Genomic DNA, 19,408 nt, shown 5'->3' on the forward strand with positions numbered 1-19,408 from the left:
TCATGATTTTAGCTGGAATTATTGAACACACAAACTGGAAGTATTGGTACTTTAATGTGTAAGAAGCACAAAGAAAAGAGACCGCATTAGTACAACGCATTATTTTATTACTTGGACCATACTGTACATCAAGTCAGACAGGTGACTTCCCTCTTTAGAGGTATTTATGTTAGTAGACACTGTACATTACATGTATCTTCCTGCACAAGCTAGTAAACCTGTCTGAAACATTCTTAACAGCTTACTTTTAAGATCTTTAATGCTTATTGGTATGATTTAAATCATAAAGAGGGACATAATGTATTTGGTAAAATTGCTTTATTGTAGTAATATAGTTATCATAGAGTTTATATATAGTTTTCCTTCCCAGATTGAACATGTTGCCTATTAGATTGGTTTTCAGTGGTTTTGTAGGAGTAAAATTTGAAAACAGCTCTTTGGGGCTGGGGGTGCTGGCATTAATCATTTAACAGAGATATAATGAGGGTTGAACACTTCGTAAAATTCAATTAAATGTAATGAGTCTAGGCTCATCTTATATCAAGTGGTGCAGTTAGCAAGACGGACTGAGGGTACTATGTAACATTTCAAATGGGGGATCAGGTGAAGTGGAGTCTGTTATCTTACAATTCCTCTCAGATATATTCTCAGTCATAATATTTCCTTTAGATAACAACAATATTATCACAATGGAAAGTGTTCTCATCTCCCCAGAGAAGCCTCATTTTTTTTAATATATTGAATTAATTAATATTGTATCCTATTTGAAAGGAAGTTGGCTTTATTTCAGCTGCAGAGATTATGGTCCTCTTGGAACATAATTGTACAAAATGTTTTGATACAATAGTCTGTGTGTCTGGTTTATGACTGTATGACATGAAAGGTACAGAGTTCAGGTCCCCAGTGAACAATCAAGAAGAGAAGAATGTCCTATTTATTTTATTTTGATTAAAAATAATTGCTCTGAATTATTTTACAGAACAGTAATTTACTTAAAGAAGAAAACTCTACCACTAAAACAAGACATGTCCCGAGGGCTTAAGCTAATTGGATTTTCAGTGTAAGAATGGTCATACTAGGTCAAACCCAAGGTTCTTGTAATCAATACTCTGTCTCCAGCAGAGATGTGTTTAGGGAGAAATATATAAGGACAGGACAGGTCCCTTGTGTTACTTTCTCAGAGTACCCCAGTATTGCTGCAAGCCTCCGATCATTTGTGACTTCAGGACTTCTTTTATGCTTCTCCCGTAGTGTCAACACAGTGTTGTACATTGGGGTCAGCTGAAAGCATCCAGCTGAATTACTGCAAGAAATACACTCTGAGGGACATGAACAGATGCTTCTAGGTTTTTGATCAATAAACACTCGCTGCTTTCCACCATTCATACTCAAAAGAGGTTTTAAATATAATGCTGCTATTTTAAATAAATTGTAAATTTAGTAGTCAATATCTTCTGGGCTTTGTCTGTTTTGGCATGCTTACCGGGCTTCCACCCCTTTTGGTGAAGCTACTCTGTCCGTGGTGATGCAATGCAGTGGACAGTTAGGTCTGGTATGATCGTTGACAATTCTTGGGTCATTTTGGGTTCTGTCCACATGATGGATGATCATTTGTGCCCAGAACTCATAACCAAGAATTGGAATTTACTAGCCAAAATAACTAATACTGGGAGATCGTTTTGTTTACTCTGCTGCATATTAATTACATTGGAAATGTATTTTGAAGAGAGGAAAGATAAAGTTCCAGCCTAACAGGGACCAAGTCTTCTCTTTGCATTTGGGCAAGGAAAGAATTTACTGATTTTATTCTTGTCTACATAGGAGTGTAAAATGGTCAAAGATTTTGTACCCTTTATCATTAGATTATGTAAGGTAGTGAGAGCTTTTCCATTTTAAGGCTGCTGTTGTGTTGTTTTTTTTTTATCTGTGCTGTCTATATGCTGTGGCAGAGAGCATGCCATCGTTTAACCAACTCCTTGGGCTTGCTGATCATTTCATTCCAGTGTTCTAGTTCCTTGCCGCGGGTGTACATGAAAGGCCCAACAACTACACGTCCTAGCAGATGTGTTTCTGGGGGAAAAAAGCAAGCAGTTAGTGATTAACACCTGTAAGTGCTTCTCTGAAATCCTTACCTAAATTACAATATTAACTTTTATTTCTCTAAGTAATGCATGTTCTGAATATTATTTTTAAACCAAAATTTTCATCAAGGAATTCACTCTAGATTTCAAGTTCCGTAGTTTCTACATGCTAAGATTCAGCATTAAAAGGTACTGCAGTAAGCGGGTATTTAGTCAATTCAGGCCTACCCTATTGCCTGCACTCTGAACTAGAATCAGTTTAAGGCACACAGAACTGTATCTGCCCAGCCCCTCTACCTGAAGTGTACCGTGGAAGTGTGCCCTGGTTCTGGGCATCAGCAACTTTACTAGGAATCATACGATGCTCTAGCTTGGGAAAGAATAGATTTAGTTACTGAGTCAGCTGGGAGTCGCAATGTGTGGGTTGCCACTGACCACCCTCTGCCAGTGAGCAGATTGTTTCTTCATGCTTGAACTTTTCAGCTATGGAGGGGGAAAATAATTCGAACCTGCCTTACATGAACTTCAGAATGTTTGTAAAGTGTTTGGCTGTCTGCAAGTGAAAACGATGAAAGGCTCGAGTACTGATTCTAGTTCTTGTCAATCCTCAAAGCCAAAGCACCTGCCCAAAATCTCACCTAAAGGAATTTTTTTAGGAGTGTGTGAATCCAAATGAGGGTATTAATGTTTCATTATTGAGATCATATTTGCATTGCAGGGAAGATGTTTTTCTGGTGAGCAGTGGAAGTATTGAATTCTGATTTGCTTCTCTAAGCAGAACTCCTTAATGGATTCTCTGACAATTAGTAAGAGGTGACCTCAAGCATCAGGTTTTCTGCCAGGGAATGGGGATGTTTGTAATCTCTCTTTCTTTCTCACTGCTTGAACTGCTGTGATAATTAAAATTCCTGTTCCTCTTTCAAACTTGGTTAGGAACAGTGAATTGCTTCAAAATTTTGGAGGTTGGGGATTATGAACACAAGTGTTCACAGAACGTAATTGCATAAGCTTGTTTTCTGGGATAGCAGAATGAAACAAAAGTACACCACCTTGTACTGACAGTGACTAGCCTACAGTTATTTTATTAATGTCGTCCATTAAATTTATCTTCAGCCTCTGAAAGACAGACACATACTTACTGCAAATAAGTTGTTCTGCTTGTTAAAGTGCTTGTTAACACTGTTAAAGAAACAGTGAAATACCCCAAACCTTTTATGTGTTTTATGATCGTTGCTGAAAAGGAATTAGTTCCTCCCAGGTTTAAATATCTCTGCAATATGTAAGAGATTTATGACATCTTAACAGTAATAATTTATACAGCTTACTTTCTCCCTTGATACTCTGGAGCACAGATAGACTCAGGCTTGCTGTATCCAGCTCTGTCTGATCTGCCTTGAAACTGAAGGTTTCATTATACACTGGATTGGGAGATCCCAGAACAGCTGCTGTCTTTTTACTTTTGATGAATTTATTATGGTTCATTAGTGAGACTTTGACATACACACCTTGGAGAAAAAAAAATTCAAGAAGAAAATACATCAGAGGCAGTTGGGAGAAGGCTTAAGGAATTTCTTGCCTTCAGGAGACAATAAGTACAAAATCAGATCACGAATGATTCGTGAAGCATACGTGGCAGCATGGCAATGCATAACATTAAGCAGGGAGTACACAAAGTACTTAAGGTGCAGTTTTGCAGTGCACTTTCCAATGTAAGAGCTGTTAAAAGGAGCAGTCATATTCTTACCCTGCATCCTTGTTCTTATACTCCTGTACCTTCCCGTCATCTGATGGAGACTTTTTTGAAGGCTTAGTTTCTTGGCTCAGTAGTTAATTTCATATATTTGGATCAATCAATTGTGTGATCAACACAAGGGAGGCTGTGAGGGAGGAGCAGTGTCATAGAGCCGCAGCCTGTGCTTGGATTGGATACGCTTCAGGGGAACAGATTCTCCTAGTCAAAGAAGAATCCTTAAACAAAAGGTTTTACTAATGACTTCTAGCCCTATGGTAAGGGATTCTGTAGAAAATTTGAGGAAAAGATCAATGATCTCTGCTCTTTCTTCTAGAAAATATTACAAAAATTGTGTGTGTGTGGGATCAAAAACAACAAAAACTTTTTGCTTTGCTTCCTGAAGGAGACCTGTATTGCACTGTGCAGCCTGAAATTTTCCGTTCTTCCCTATCCTTCTACAAAATTTAGTGACAAGCATGTAGAAATTTCATCTTAATTGGTGGCTAAAGATTTGTTCTTTTCAAGTGAAGCAGTAATAGATTCCATGCTGCTACTGTGTTTATTACTCCCTGCTATTCAGTTCATTAAGGTTCATCTGTATAGCAAAAATATTAGAAATGTCAGGACTAAGACAGCATTGACGGACTCCTAATGTCTCCTTGTTATTTCCACAGACGCAGTAGGCTCTCATTACTGTTTCAGAGGGTGCAGGATTACCAGAACAGACTTTTTTTATGACAGAGCTGCTACCTGCTATATATGGAGAGTTACTATGTAAACTACTTGCACAAAGTCTGACTTTTCATTACTTTTTTATTACTTCTTACACATTTAATTCAGTAATTTGAATCTAAAAATAAATGTCTCCTTGCTGTCCCATACTGCATATCTTCCATCAAAGATTAGTGTTGCACTAACCCCTGTTAATATAGAAAACTTTTTATTCCAGTTTCTTCAGGATTTACCAGAGAATCTGTGGACCCTAAATCATACTTGAAGGGCATTGTCAAAGGAAATAACACCCAATTTATTTAATTTTCCTTTTTTTGCTTAGTAATATATTCTGGAGAATGGCCTTCTGGCAGCTCTTCCTTCCAGAGCATGCCTATGACTCTTGCTTATTATGATAACCTGAAGTATACCAGCACTAAAATAACATGGCAGATTAGTGTTAGATTTGTAGAAAGAAACACATAGAGTTCTGGCTTTCTGTGCTACAGAACTTCAAAACAACCTGCAGGCAGAGACATGATGTATTTAAGTGTGTTTTCTCTCTCTTGTAAAGCTATTGAGATGATGCAAAATTAGAACATTTGTTCTTAGTTCATGATGCTACTTTGTTCCTCTGCCATGAACCGGTCATATTTTTTCTGGCCATTCTTATCTTAGTTATTTGTTTTCTAAAACTAATACATTCTGGAATATATTTCTCTTTCAACAGGTGCACAGGGTATGATTCTGCTTGTTGGAAACCTATATTCTCATAATTTTACTGTGCATTTCTTTATTTGAGTTTTACCCTAAACAGAGCAAATTTATCTCTTAACATTGTGAATGTAGATTTACTCATTTAGAGGGCATCGTTTCTCAAGCTAAACATCCTGGTAACAGCCCACTCAAAGAAACCTCAAAAAAATTCATAGTTGATGTGTGTATACAGAGAACTAAACCTCTTTTCTCTTTAACTGCTGGGTCGTTTTGCATTTATATTGTTTAATTTGAAAGCCCTTCAAAAAAATCACCACAGATTCAAACACAAGTTTGGTTCTTCCATCTATTTTTGCTTTGAGTGTTTAGATTTTAAACAGCATTTTGAGGTAATCTCTACATTCAACTTCTCTGAGGCCAAGGACACGTGAGCATAATGTACCAGGAAAACCTCCACTGCAGTAAGGGAGAAAAATTGTGACTCCATGCCATGGTCCTTTGAACAACAGCCAGGCTGTCCTAAAAGGGGAATCTTTTCCCAGTTCAGTTGTCCCTAGGACAACTGTTCAGCATAAGCGGTTGTCCTGCAGCTGTTACCTCAAAACATTCATTTTCATTCATTTTTCAGTTGCCTTGAGGCAATTTTGTTAATATTCCTTGAAATGCCATCTTCTCTGGATTGGAGTGCAGCAAAGAGATGTTGCTCACTGTATTAAAGCAGGAGAAAAAAATTGCTACTGATGACGTGAGACAAACCATTTATTATGAAACAAAACCAAAACATAGCAGAACTTGAGCTATCAAAATCTAATTACCCCAGTAACAAAATATGGCTTGTTTCCACTCAGATTAAATCACCCGGATGTTTGTTTGTTCTTTTCAGAGTTACTCAGTGCAAGCCTGGGTGGACAGATGAGGAAGCAGCAAATTAAAACAGGAATTCTGGAACTGATAGAGAGGAAATCACACTTACTGACAGCATGGCTCTCCCCCTGGAGCTTTAATCCTCTTGCCCTCAGAACCACTACAGTGAGACGGCCCAGGTAGTCGTTGTAGCTGAGGGAGAACTGGATATCACCGTAGTCCGAGGGAGGCTTTGGAAGCAGAAGAACACTTGTCAAATATATCTGAAAAACTCTCTCTTCACACAGACAAATGGGGGGGGGGAAAGTTGTTCATACTAGCGGTTTCTGCCACACCAAGGCACGTGAGTGAATTGTGATGGCTTTATTTACACTGTTGTGACATTTGATAGAACCAATTAATCAGCCTTACTGAACTTTTGAATTCCTATCTCTTCCAGGTGATGCCTACTTCCTTGCCTCTTCTGCTTTTTTCTGCTCTTACTAATGCAAAACAGAAGCAAGTAACAAAAGATGCTTTCTTATGTAACTGTCTCCTAACTCATGTGACTGTTTCTGAGCAGTTGGATAATCCCTATACAGCAGCTATGGATCTGCAGGTCGGGAAAATGGGAATTTTTATTCCAAATATTTAGCAAATACTTTTGCATTTGATGTATTTGATACAACATACTTCTACTTCAGCTGTACCCCTCCAATACTTGTAAGATGACAGCAGTTCCACAATGCCTAGCAGCCTGGTATCACATACCTCCAAGTTTTCTTTCTCCAGATCTCTCCATATGACTAGTTTGTTGTCATCAGTTAATGTTTCATTTTTCAGTGGGAAGATAACTTGGCCTAGGAGATGATGCTTCTTCTGTTTATCAACATGATAAACCAAAAACTTCAGAGTCCTTTGGAGCAACATTTTACTGGAAACCTGTACAATAAAAGGAAGAATATATTAATAATTATAAACTGTGAGACTTTTCTACTCTAGCATGACTCCAAAGGAAGAATTTTTCAAAGTGTGTTAAAGGTAGGTGGAGATTTCCTTTGATTATTTGAAGTCCACTTTCTTAATTTGCCTAAAGTTTTAGCTATGCAGGAGTCTAAAGATCCAAACTAAAACAAAATGAGTTAATTTGAAAAATGTGAAGTTCGCTGGCGGTTTTTCAACTCATACAGATCTAGTGTTACATGATGCATTCATTTCCAGATACAAATATTTAGAAATCTGTAAACATTAATTTTTCAGTTGTCTGAAACATAAACTTTTTTGGTTTTAAAGCTTTTGTCTTGTGACACCTGCTGAGAGCCTCTTGGCATAGGGAGGCAAGCTCCTAGCTTTACAGCACTATACAAATAGTATACCAGACATCTCATGAGTTCTACTTTCTAGCCTACTTCCACAGCAAAGAAACGAAAAGCTATGAAAGCATTAGTTCAGTATAGGTTGCTTCTGGACTTCTAGAGCTGCTGGGCTGAACTGCTCAGCCATAGTTAAACTGGAGTTTTCATCATTCCCAGGGCAAGTTCTGGAATCCTCAACTTTGGTGCAGACCGCAAGTAAGATCAGTTCTGGAGCCACAGACTTAAGTAGTCCAGGATCTCCAGAAGCCCCAGTAATAAATCCTATCTCCAGTGGAAACGACTTGTATCTTGGTAGAAGTTTGTAGAAAAGTACTTTTCACAAAACATGTACTGTAGTTTGACAAGTCAATATCTGCAAGCAAAAATCTGCTTCATCAAAAGGAAAAGTACCTGAAAAACAAAGTTTTCATCAAACTGCGGGTTAAGGGTTTTGCGTTTTGTTTTGGACTGCAAGAAGCTTCTTTCATCAGGCAGCAAGTAGATTTTCACAAACGGACTACAGGAATCAGCAGGAGGCTGCAGCTTTCTGACTTTGATCAAGGAGACGTAGAGCTTTTCTGACTCTTGCTCATATTCGATGGAGAACCAGAGGCGGCCAATGTTGCCTTCAGGAAAATCTGTCTCGCTTTTGTCTTCGGGAAACTTGTACAGCTCTGGGTTAATGGTCCCTACAACATAAGCTCCAGCTTCATGAAATAAAAAACAAGCACTCTTAGATTAGTCTCAAGACTGTAGCAAGCATTTTTATAACAATTATATTAGGGAAATCACATGAATCTCTTTGCAGAAGCTTGATATTTTAATTGCTTTTCCCTCAAACTTGTGGGAGTAGTTGTAGGCTGCACCACTTTTCTTTCTCTTATTCCTGTGACTGTACCCTGATAGTTTTGGGTATTCATTGTTGCAGTTTGCAACTGGTCACTCTGCTGTTTCTGGGGACAACAATCAGATACTTCCTGAGTTACTCATGTTGTGCCTTTACAAAACACAGAAGGACAGATTGCTTTGTCTGCCATATGTGCAAGGTCCCACAGCAGTGGGACCAGAATGGCTACATTCTGGCTCAATTCCTGTATATATAAAAAATGTATTTTCATATAGTGCTTAGGGCTTGTACTGTGTAACGCTATGTCTGGTATGCCCCCAATAAACATGCTTCATAATAATAAAGCTACCCTTTAAAGAAGTACCCCTAAAAAGAGTCCCATTTTTGCAATGCCATACCCAAAGAATGAAATGATGACCGTGGCCCAGATTGAGAAATCATGTAGGGGTCACTATCTTCCTGAACCTGTTCTTCGTTCGTCAGATTAATCCAGTCTCGCCCATGCAGTGTTGGTGGAATGATAAATGGAACGCTTCTGGATCTGCTCAAGACAACAACAGCTTCTGACTCTTCTGGTTTAAATATGGAAACCAAACTTGGTAACAGTAATAAGTTTACTGTTCTGCTCTCACAATTTTGTAAAAATTCTATGGAGATGCATAGGTAGAAAAGATAAATACCCATTGTTTTGCAATTTATTTTATTCGTATAATGCCTAAGGTCCAGCGAGGGACATCAGATCTTAATTCTTCAGATAGATCCCTCACTTTTTCCCTTTCTTCTCCCTTAGAATTGATCTTTCAAAGGAAAGGAGGAATTAACTGCAGCTGCTTGTTTTAGAGCCCCAAAGCCCCGCAGCAGCTAACTTTCTAAGAGTCTCCTTTCTGAACTGAAGTCCTATTGTTTGGTTCTCAGATGCTTCATTATGAGACCACCAGGAATGACTCTGGAACATAGGCCAAATTTGTCTAGGTACCAGATAAAGCTATCCATGCACCAATTACACTTGAATGTGTTATCTCTTTTACATAAATCAGAAATAATCATTGCATTCATAGTTATGGAAGGTATTCTTTTCTTAAAGCAACAAAACAGAACAGGACTGATGATTTAATATAATTTAGGGGTCTCATTTATTTCTGTACATGCATATATTTCGATCACCCCCTCATTTGAGATTTTCAAGTTGAAATAAATTATCAATAGTGTATGCTTTAAAAAAAAAAAAGAAAAATATATACCTTGTGCTTTTTAGCTGAATTTCAGAAGTTGACTGATCCTGAAAAATGGCATTTGCATTTGTTGTTTTGACAGGCGTGGTGAGCTTTTCATAAGAAAGAAGGTGGCAAAATTTCTTCCAGAGCAGGTATGCAGTTATTCCAATGAGAACAAATAAAAGGATCCCTCCTATTATACCTCCAGCAACAGCAACTGCTTGCTCTGTTCAAATGTAGAAGCACATAAAGCATCATAGGAGGATCAAAGTTATGAACGTTTTGGGGGTAAACAGGAATATTAAAGATGACAAATTTATTTGATTTACATTCCAACATGACTTTTAAATGAAACATTCTGCTCATGTGCACATTTTTGTCTTTGGTTATAGCATGATGCAACACCTGAAGATGTATGACATCGGCAGTGAGAGATTAGAAAGTGTTCAGATATGCTAGTGATGACTGCAATGTAAGAGACTATAGACAGGAAAAAAAAGCCCAAAACCCAAGGAGTTGTTTGAGTTCTTATTTTACATTAGCATAAGCATTTACCTTAGCATGGCAGAAGTGCTAGAGCTTTCATAACAGAAGAAAAAGAAAACCCAGGAGCACCTAATACAAAAGGTACCATTATTTTGGTTTGGTTTGTTCTTCCAACTATTCATCTATGTTGAATTGAGACTAGGTCCTGGCACAAGGAACAAAGCAAAGCTCTGGGTTGTTTTCTTTCTAAGGATGCATGTGTTTCCTGATCTGTAAAGTCAAACTTAAGTATCCATTAAACACTGTTTCCTGAATCTTGATTACTTCAGATACAACCAAATCACGTATGATGTGAGTTTTGTTTTTTTCACACTAATAAAATTGAAAACTTAATAAATGTCTTTAATATGATTATGAGGAATTCTGTTGTGAGAATTTCTCACTTGACCAAGGGTAGACAATTGATAATGGGGTCAGTTCATTGTTTTCTCACGTTTGCTGAGTATGCTAGAGTCAAAGGCTGGAAAGACCACTTCTGCACTGTACCTTATACCCAGCCTGTCTTGGCCTACCGCTAAACTAGTACTGGTGCATCGAGACGTGACTAGGTCTCAACTGAGAACTGATCCTACCAGAATATCCTCTGTCTGAAAACGAGCCCAAACTGTAGAATTATCTTCCACCCTGCAGCCATGGGAGGCAGCTCAGAATCAGCTAAGCACTGTGCACTGCCAGCTCTCAGGGTCTCACCTGAAATTGAAGCAACAAAGAGACCGGCATTCTCTCACAACTGGTACTGACTTTTTTTCCTCTTCGCTGCTTTTAGGTAGAGATAACTGTGATTATGCTTTCTCCTTTTTATCTGTCTGTCCTTGGTAGATACCTTGCAGTTAGCCACCTCTATACGATGGTACAAGTAAATAAAGACAATGTGAGCACAAAATAATCGGTTAACACTAGTAGTAGTTTTGAATAAGAAACTCATTTGATACAATTTATTGATTAAAGCTATAAAGAGTATAGGAAGTGAGTTGCAAATACATGTATTACTGATCTTTTTCACTGTTGCCATGTTGCAGTAAGTGATATGAAATGTCCTTCAGCTACAGAACACTTATGTAAATACCTCGTGCTATAAAATTAACCTGGTCATAGTGCCTCAAAGGCCTTTATCTGATCCTATCTTGTTTTCCTGCCTTTGGTACAGTCATAAGAGCCAACTTATTTTTGCAGCTCCCTTCCAGGTGTGTTGCCTTAGCTCTCTGCAGGAATTGGCTGGCTGGTTCCCCATGAGTCATATAATCGCTCGTGTCTCCCAGCACCATGGAGCAACCACTCTGCTCATGGCTATACCACAGCAACAGGCACTTTGCTGTCCTTGCAACCGGTAGGTGGTCTGAATAGGTTTCAGCATTTAGCCAGGCTATTATAAATAGTATTAGTACAAGAATTATTTTGAGGAACAGGAAACAAGTACCTATTTGGTATGGGTTAATATTAATACAGAAACAAGTCTGGTTGTGCTACACTGGTAACTTAGTTTTCTTTCATAAGAATGCACAGTATGAGGAAATGTGTAACAAATGCAGTCCTGAGCATGGAAATTCTGTGCGTGTGTTCCTCTTAGTTTCATAGGGCATGCTCGAGTATGTCTTCAGTCAGACTGCCATTTTATTACAGCTTAGAAGGCCTGACACAGAGAAAATGCTTTAGTTTAATGCCCATGAACATAATAGAAATTAATGGTTCAATTCATACCGGTGTATTATCAACAATACAAATGTTTATACGGCTGGTGGTTTTATTTTCTGACATAGGTATCTTAAAGGTTAACATTTCAAGCAAGCTCAACAGAACTCTCTCTGTTTAACTTGTCCTCTCCGTTCCCAAGTCTTTAATGCTCTCAGCAGCAGTTCTGTGTTCCCCCATAACCAGCTTGTTACCATTTACCATTAAGGACAGAAAGCTGAGGTGCTCTGTAATGCAATATATAGTACAGCAGGTGTGCACTGATTTTGGAGTAGAAGAATGAGTTTCCAATCTCGTCGTTAATGAGTTTAATGTACTGAATTTTTTCACTGCAGAATGATGTTAAGTATTTCATGACCCACCTGCTGCCATTAGCTTAAATTCTGCTCTTTTATTTTTACACAGTGGTAGACATAAGGTAAAGATTTACCCATTCCAGTAAAGCTACCTATGATTTAATAAGGGTAAGGAGAATTTGGCTCATTTTTAGTCCATCTTAGCTGATTAGATCGGCAACAGAACCAGTAGCTTAGGGCACAATATAGCACTAGTCACAAAATCAACCATTGAAATAAGCTGAATCCATTGTGTGCAGGGAGAAAATATGTATCTTTTTAAATAACTACCTCTCATCATGAGAAATTGATGTATTGTATTTTGCTGTGCTACAGGAGCACGGCAGCTGGAGATGGGAGAGACCTGTTGGACCACTTCATCTCCAAGGGGCCTGTGCTGGGGGACTGTCTGCTGTTAATAGGTACCAGGTTTATCCTAGCACAGAGAAGTGTTGATGGTCATCATCCATCTCCTTTGGGATTGGATGCTTTTTTGCTTAGTGTCTGATGATACGCTTTTAATAAGCTTTTCTTAAACTTTGCAGTAAGCCTTCTGGAGTTATGACCAGGCAGTTCTCCATCAAAAGCTTTAATCCCTATATAAATACTCAGATTTATTAACATTTACAGTATAAACATATGTACAGTATAAACCAAATTATTTGGGGAGGGGGGTAAACTGTCTGCACTTGCTCTGTCTGTCTCACAGAGCCAAGTTGTCCTCTGACAGCAAAGTGCTCCGGCCGGGAATAAAGGTCGGAGGTGCCTAACAGACCTGCAGGTTACAGGCTGGTCTTTCCTTAGCCGGTTCCAGAAGAAGGTCGGGTAGCTTTACAGCCCTTTAAGTTCAGAGGCAGGTTTGAGCTCAGTTCTTACCCAAACTTTCCCGAAGTGCTAGGGCGGCGGCGGGGAGGGGAGCGGGGGCCCGGCTCGGCCCCGCGGCGGGCAGGGCAGGGCAGGGCTGCGCACCGCGGAGGCGGCTGCCTGTTCTCCGCGGACGGCAAAAGCCAGCGTCCCGGCAGGTGCCCGTGCGGGGGCCAGCGGCGTTGGGGGGTGCGGGAGGAGCCGAGCCCTCCCCACGCCCGCGCCCGGCCCCGGCAGAGCCGCAGCGGGGCTGCCCCGCGCCCCCACCGGCACTTACCGGGCATGGGTGCTCGGGCTCCTGCAGTCACGGCCTCGGTCCCATCTCCTCCCGTGCCCGCCGGCAGCGCCGGGCCGGGCCCGCCTCGCTCGCTCGCAGGCGGCAGCTACCCGCTCCCCCCGCCGGGTCCGCTGCTGAAGGGCCGGCAGCCCCTCCCCGGCCCGCCCCCGCGGCCTCCCGGGTCGCACACGGGGGAGACTGGAAACCCGAGTTAAAATAGAAACAGGTCTGGTTCCGATCGGAGGAAAGGGACGGGACGTGTTCGGAAGAAGTTCCAACCTTACCTCGGCTCGTCGTGCCGAGCCAGCCTACCTGTCAGCCCCGGAGTGCGGGCTGGGGGGGACGGCTCCAGGGATTTTGAATAGCTCCTCCGCTGTCATGTCTGGGGAGGGAGGCAGAGAAGTAGCCGTTGTACTGGGTAAATCTCCTGTCAGCCCTAAACAAACCTGTGCGACGTTGGCTATGTGAGATAACTTCGAAAACTACAATTATGCTCAGAAAAAGACTTTGATATTAGTAGCTTAATTCTGAAAATTCGGGTAGGCAAGAAATTAGCCTGCACTTGTTTCAAACTTTTAACAAAATGCATAAGCACAAAGGAACACAGAAAGTCTACTTGGACAATTGTAATTATAGCTTTTCCTATTTGTATTTATAAATGTAATGATCTTTAATCTCTTGCGTGTGTAATAAATATAACCAAACAGATCTAACTAACAAAATTACGCATGCATAGTTCAGAAACAAAATTATTCACCTTCAGTTCTTCTTGCCTGCTAATGCTTGCTTCTTTCTCAGCCAGTATGACAAGAATATATACCTTAAATTTAACAACTGTTTGTATTATACATGCTTGCAGGAGCAGAGCTCACCCTCTCCAAGGTCCTATGGAAGGAATTAACGGCGAAGTTACTAAGCAAGGAGCTTTAATTCTGATTCTGTGCTGTACCACAAACTTCTTGTTCTCTAGTCTTTCTGTGCTGAGCTCTAGCACCAGTTGGACATCAAAATAAATACAGGACGTGAGGAACACAATTATACTCTCCTTTATCTCTGATTACTAACCTCTTTCCTAGCCCTAATTTTTTACAGGTTCCTTGTTTCATCCTATACATTACCACACTTGAAGGAACTAAAATTAATTAATATAAACCAAACATATAAATACTGCTTGCCACACGTCTGAATGTGTCTGCTTTCAGCACGTAGTGTAGGAGAGCCCAGGAGCAACAGATGAAGGACGTTTCTCTGCATCCAGTGCGTGTCTGATTATGGTCCTGATGGCTTCCAGCCAGAAGCTGGTATGATTTTCTTTACTGTTTTAAAAGCCCAGCTCTAAGTTCAAATATAAGATAATGCTGATCTGCCCACGTTCACATACTCTAACTTCACTATTGTATCAGAGAGAATTCTGGAAATGTCCTGAGAGACTGCCTGCCTAAGTTTGGGCATTTTAACAAGTCTGTTCATTTCAAGTATATAGTATTGCTTTAACAAATATGTATTCTGCACATTCCAGCCTTGACCAGGATTGATTCACACTCACTGCTTCTCAGTTGATGCTGTGAATATTTATTCAGTTGTGTTTCTCACCTGCTGGATTTGAAAAATAATTTTGTTTTCTCAGAGGAAGTTTATCTCTGGAACAGTGAGAGCAAGCTGAGAGTTTAATGTTTTGTGGACCTAGATATTGTACTATAAAGATTCTAAGTTTCTGGTGCATTTTTTGTAACATAAAGTATACATTTTTCACTGTGCATATCCAGGTCTCACTTCTTACAGTAAAACCTTGGCTTTTGAAAGCCTACATAAAAATTCCATTTGTACTACAAAATTGTATTTACTATACTTCAGGATAAATCACCAAGACATCTTAGTTTAGAATACAGGGTAAAGGATGCTGCATTCTTCCCACTTTTAATGATTTTTGTAGTATTAGCAACAAAAGTAAGGAGTTGGGCCCCCAAATAATAATATGTATTTCTTAAGTATGTTTTCTTTTGTGTTCTGTTTTTCTAACTCTGGTGGCACATTCCTATCATGTTTTTGAAAATATACATTCTCATGAAATTGCATAGCTCATTATCTGGGGAGATACCAAATACTATAGTTTTTACTGTGTATGTCTGACACCACTTTGCTTATAGGTGATTTCCTTGTTTTGGTGGTAGTTAGTTAGTCTTGTTTTGAACGCTGAAATGATGATACCATTTTTATGGCTGCTCAGGTGGAAGTTTTCTTCTTGCTTTGGCAAAGCTGAAACTAATGCTGAAAAGGCAGACATGGTCACTGGAAGAGATATGTAAAAAAGGTAAGCCTGAAAATATGCTGTAATGTTGCTCTTAAACCCTCTGAAAAATAGAAAGAGAAATGGAAATGAATTATCATCTCTTAAGGAATTGATTTAAAAAGTCAGAACACTCGAGCTAAAGAATAAAGAACAAAACAGTTTTCTAAAATGTGCTAATTTAAAAACAGTGTTGTCACATTGCTCGTGAGACACCAACTTAAGTAACACATTTGCATCATTTATCATATGATATTCTTATTATTTCCACTAGAGCGGGTGAAAATGAAATGTATGTATTTTTTAAATTGGATATCTTTGTGAAATATTTGCTTGGCACCTTCTATACCATTCTGTTTACAGTCAAGTTGACTGCATGTAATTACTTAGTGCTGTTTGTAGAAACATCCCATGACAGAGACTAGAGAAATACTTAAAGATATAGCTGTAGAATCACAAGCATCAGTAGATCCTTCTCATGGTAAGTAATTCTAGCATAATTCAGTTGACAGTTTCCCTCTAAAGTCTAATCCCTACTGTAATTTATTAATAAATTCACAACAGATCTCTTTCCATGAAAGGATTTTTTTAAATTTTATCTTTTTTTTTTTTTTAATTTTAATCCCATTTGGCAGCCCTAGAATGATCTTTAAATCCAGGCATTTTAAGTGAAATGTATTCAAGTTCTTCTGTCTTCGCACCCACTTCCTTGTATTTGTGAATTTTGACTTTCACATTGGTGGTACCTTCAGCTAGAATGGCATCTAAAAAGAGGTAGACCTTTTTTTCTAATTAAACTATGACTAATTTTATTGAGGCTGGTGAATCAGTCAGGGACATAATAGATTAGGGTCTACAGGGAGCATTGATGGGCACCCTAACTACAACAAATAGATTACATCGAGAAGTGTAATTGTGAATGGCAGAAATAATGAGTACTTAGAATTTCTGTAGTGCCTTTCATTCCCAGGCTCCCCATTTCTGCACCAGCATTAATTATTGGTAGTTAACCATCACAAAAGCTTTTTGAAATAATAGTTATTGTTATCCTTATTTTATAGATTGTTTAATAACTGGAGTTCCTCCAGATTCACACTTGTGTAACTGAGATAAGAATTTCTCCCACAATCTACTGTTGGTCTTGGACTAACATCTAGTTCTTAGCTTTAGCAGGCTACGGATAATTGACTGTTTCAGAAAAGAAATGTGAAAAAAAGATCTACTCTGTCATGAAATATCCTTTGGATTAATTCTGGGAGTCATTTGTTAGTTTCCTTTCAAAAGAAAAGATGGGAATGGGAGAGTAAGTGCATCCAGAAGGGAATGAGTTTGCCAGAATGTTTTCTCTCGGCTTTGCTGTTGACGGTAGTTGCCTTTAAGCACTGTAACTCTGAGTGTCTCAGGCTACAATCCAGAATAGTCCTCCCAGTACAATTACAGGTATGAAATGGGGATAGAGACAGGGCCAACATGGACAACAGGAAAAAATCTTCAAAAGCTGCCGTGTTTGGTGCCTCTAGAAGGGCCTAGGGAGAAAGACAGCAAAGGAAGAAAAGGGGGGGGAAGATAGCATTAACCTAGTTAAGGGGTTTGGATTCCTACTTTGGTATTTCATCTTAGCCCAGTAAAACCCCTGGCACTGCAGCTAACCTAGATATTCTTCAGGGAGAGGCAGGCAGAATGCTTTTTGGACCTGCGCAAACCTTCCACCTGAGTGTATCTATCTGTCCCATCAGTTTCCTTCTGGCACAGAACTGGTCAATGGAGCCTTGGGCACGTGAAAAACTGCTACAGCTTGCACAGAGCATGCTGTGCAAGACCGATTTTTTCCATGCTTTGGTACTCATCTTTTGCTAGGTATTTGAAGTCCCTGACAAACATGAACACACAATGCATTTGCTTTCCTTTAGGGCCGTCTTACAAATCTTTTCAGCAGTGTTATAGTGTACCTGCTGATATGAAAGTATGCATAGGTAAAGTCTGCGTATCAGCACTTCTACAGAACTCAGAATGTTTCTCAGTTTTTTTACCTTTTCCTTTTACTTCTAGTATGCTTTAACTGTTGGTGTTGTCTAGTAATAAAATTTACGCAAGCTATAGCACCACCTCCTGTCCAAAGTTGGGCTTTAGTGTGACTCAATAGAGCAAACCAAAAAGTTCTCTTAAAGGTGACTTTTTTTTTTTTGCTGTATGAAACAGAATGCAGAAAATGTGAACTTTTATTCCTTTCAATTGACTTTTCCTTCCTGTGTTTTACACTAGGAGTTTCAGAAATACCAAGTCTGCTTTTACTGGAACATGTTCTCATGGTTGTGTGTTTTCTTTGCTAGTGTTAATTGCATTAAGAAAGTTAGCAGCTGTTGCTGTTTTAAGAAAAAACAGTACAAAATGTTCCTTTAAAATGACTTTTATTACTGAGTTCCAAGTTCACAGATGATGTGCACAAGGCCTGTAGAGATTTTTGCAGAGAAAATTACTTGCGAAGCTCTGGTTTGCATGGCTTTAAAGCTTTTTGGGGGCAATATCTGGCTTTTTGTTCTGGTTTTGTACACCACCTAGCCTGGGTAATAGCAATCTAAACTTCGTAACTTTGACAAGGCCTTGCAAGATTGCTTATGTACACACGCAAAATAAACCATTCACACAGCTGTAGCAATGAACAGCAAATGTTGCTCTAAGGCAAGACTAGTTTTTATTTTAGGCAACATATCCTAACTCACACTCCTCCTGGAACAGATAATGGATTTAGGCCAGACATAATGTAAATAAGATATGAATACTTTAAGACAAAAGGGGAGGGATTGCTGAGCAGGCAGATGAATCTGTAGACAGGAATGCATATTAAGATTTGAGTGAAGTGCAGGAAAGCACAAAATCATATACATGGCACAGCAATTGTACCGTATGTAATATAGCCCTAATTGGTACAGCCTTATGGGATGCAAACTTTTAACTGAGAGCAAAATTTGATGTTTGTTTTTGGGAGCATATACAACTGGAATGAGATATTGAAAGCTGAAGATCTGTTTGCTTTAACTCATGGTTGTTTCTGCAGGCAGGTGCACGTAAAACCACTCCACGTATAGCAACACAGATTTACAGATGTCATCCCATACATTTTTGTGTTTTTAAAAAAAAAAACGGTGCCGAAAAGCCTGGGCAAGATTATAGTGAGATCTTGAGGGGGTACATCTTCAAGGATGTAAGAAAAAAATTTTAAAAACCCCAAGTGTAGGGAAAAAAGAATAAACTTTCTTTATAATGAAGGCCTTATTTCATCTGCGTGAGTGATCCCTTTCTGGTTGCAGAGCAGCCGGCAGACTGCGGGGCGGGCGCCGTCCCTGGGCTGCCTCTGATGGCTTTCCTTTGCAAACCACCGCACAGGGCAGCGCTCAAGCGTGGCTGGCGTAACCTGCACCCAGCGTCTGGCTCTGCCAGCGTAAACGGTTCAATGGGATGACAGAATCTGCTGGGAGACCATCCTCATATGTAAAGGGGCTTCGCAGAAAAAGGCACTGTGCCTGTTCTTATGCTGCTTTTGCAACAAATAATAAGGAATACCTGATCCATTTACAGGGTATTTATCTAGTACTGATACTGTCTAGGATGCATCAAAAATACATAGTGACCTCTCCAAAATACACCTAATACAATGGAATTTGGCTCCAAATACATTTCATTCCAAGTGATATTGATTAGTTTTTGCCTGTGCGTGAATCCTCAATACAAAAAGTTAGAAATTCATTCAGGTATAGTGCAGATAACAAGTGTCACATGGGCAACATCGCAGCAGCTATGTGAACTATTTAATTGGCAGGAAAAAAACCCAAAACAAAAAAAACCCACAACCCCAAAAGACCAAAAAGGGTTCATCTTAACTCAAATCTATTCACAAATCTAGGTTAGAGCC

General features: G+C 39.5%; 2 protein-coding genes and 1 long non-coding RNA gene across 5 annotated transcripts in view; 2 read left to right on the top strand and 1 right to left on the bottom strand.

The window, feature by feature from the left end:
• The window catches only part of SHLD2 (shieldin complex subunit 2), a 53,623-nt gene extending 44,103 nt beyond the window's left edge, over nt 1-9,520 (top strand). The window contains exons 12-13 of one of the 2 annotated variants that reach the window (XR_012674261.1): nt 6,928-7,125; nt 7,617-9,520. Coding sequence is in view for 1 of the 2 variants with exons in the window: in XM_075154313.1 (XP_075010414.1) it covers nt 6,125 (1 nt within the window). In the remaining variant the exon portion in view is untranslated. Of the gene's footprint in view, nt 1-6,124; nt 6,143-6,927; nt 7,126-7,616 lie in introns of those variants that run through there. The other variant, XM_075154313.1, reaches the window with a different exon arrangement.
• On the bottom strand, nt 87-13,374 carry LOC142084140 (synaptotagmin-15-like). 2 transcript variants are annotated; one of them, XM_075154319.1, is made up of 9 exons: nt 13,212-13,323; nt 10,737-10,886; nt 9,528-9,726; nt 8,685-8,827; nt 7,851-8,146; nt 6,856-7,026; nt 6,215-6,335; nt 3,407-3,586; nt 87-2,070 (listed from the first exon to the last, which is right to left on the bottom strand). In XM_075154319.1, exons 4-9 carry the CDS (start codon nt 8,725-8,727, stop codon nt 1,934-1,936), a joined length of 948 nt encoding a protein of 315 aa, XP_075010420.1. In that variant the 5' UTR covers nt 8,728-8,827; nt 9,528-9,726; nt 10,737-10,886; nt 13,212-13,323; the 3' UTR covers nt 87-1,933. The 2 variants fall into 2 exon arrangements, with proteins under 2 accessions (XP_075010420.1, XP_075010419.1); XM_075154318.1 differs by lacking the exon at nt 10,737-10,886 and having other exon boundaries at nt 13,212-13,374.
• On the top strand, nt 12,239-15,938 carry LOC142084141 (uncharacterized). Its single transcript, XR_012674262.1, has 4 exons — nt 12,239-12,492; nt 14,414-14,512; nt 15,439-15,522; nt 15,867-15,938. It is a non-coding gene; the product is annotated as an uncharacterized LOC142084141 (long non-coding RNA).
• The last annotated feature ends 3,470 nt before the right edge of the window (nt 15,939-19,408 follow it).

The sequence above is a fragment of the Calonectris borealis genome, chromosome 7, assembly GCF_964195595.1.
Source record: "Calonectris borealis chromosome 7, bCalBor7.hap1.2, whole genome shotgun sequence".
NCBI lineage: Eukaryota > Metazoa > Chordata > Aves > Procellariiformes > Procellariidae > Calonectris > Calonectris borealis.

What these genes read in the sequence shown, in the direction of transcription:
- LOC142084140 (XM_075154318.1), bottom strand. An exon ending in ATGAAAACTTTGTTTTTCAG is followed by an intron (nt 7,027 to 7,850) that starts GTACTTTTCCTT and finishes TTTATTGTACAG; the next exon opens with GTTTCCAGTAAAATGTTGCT. An exon ending in TGGAGAAAGAAAACTTGGAG is followed by an intron (nt 6,336 to 6,855) that starts GTATGTGATACC and finishes CTGCTTCCAAAG; the next exon opens with CCTCCCTCGGACTACGGTGA.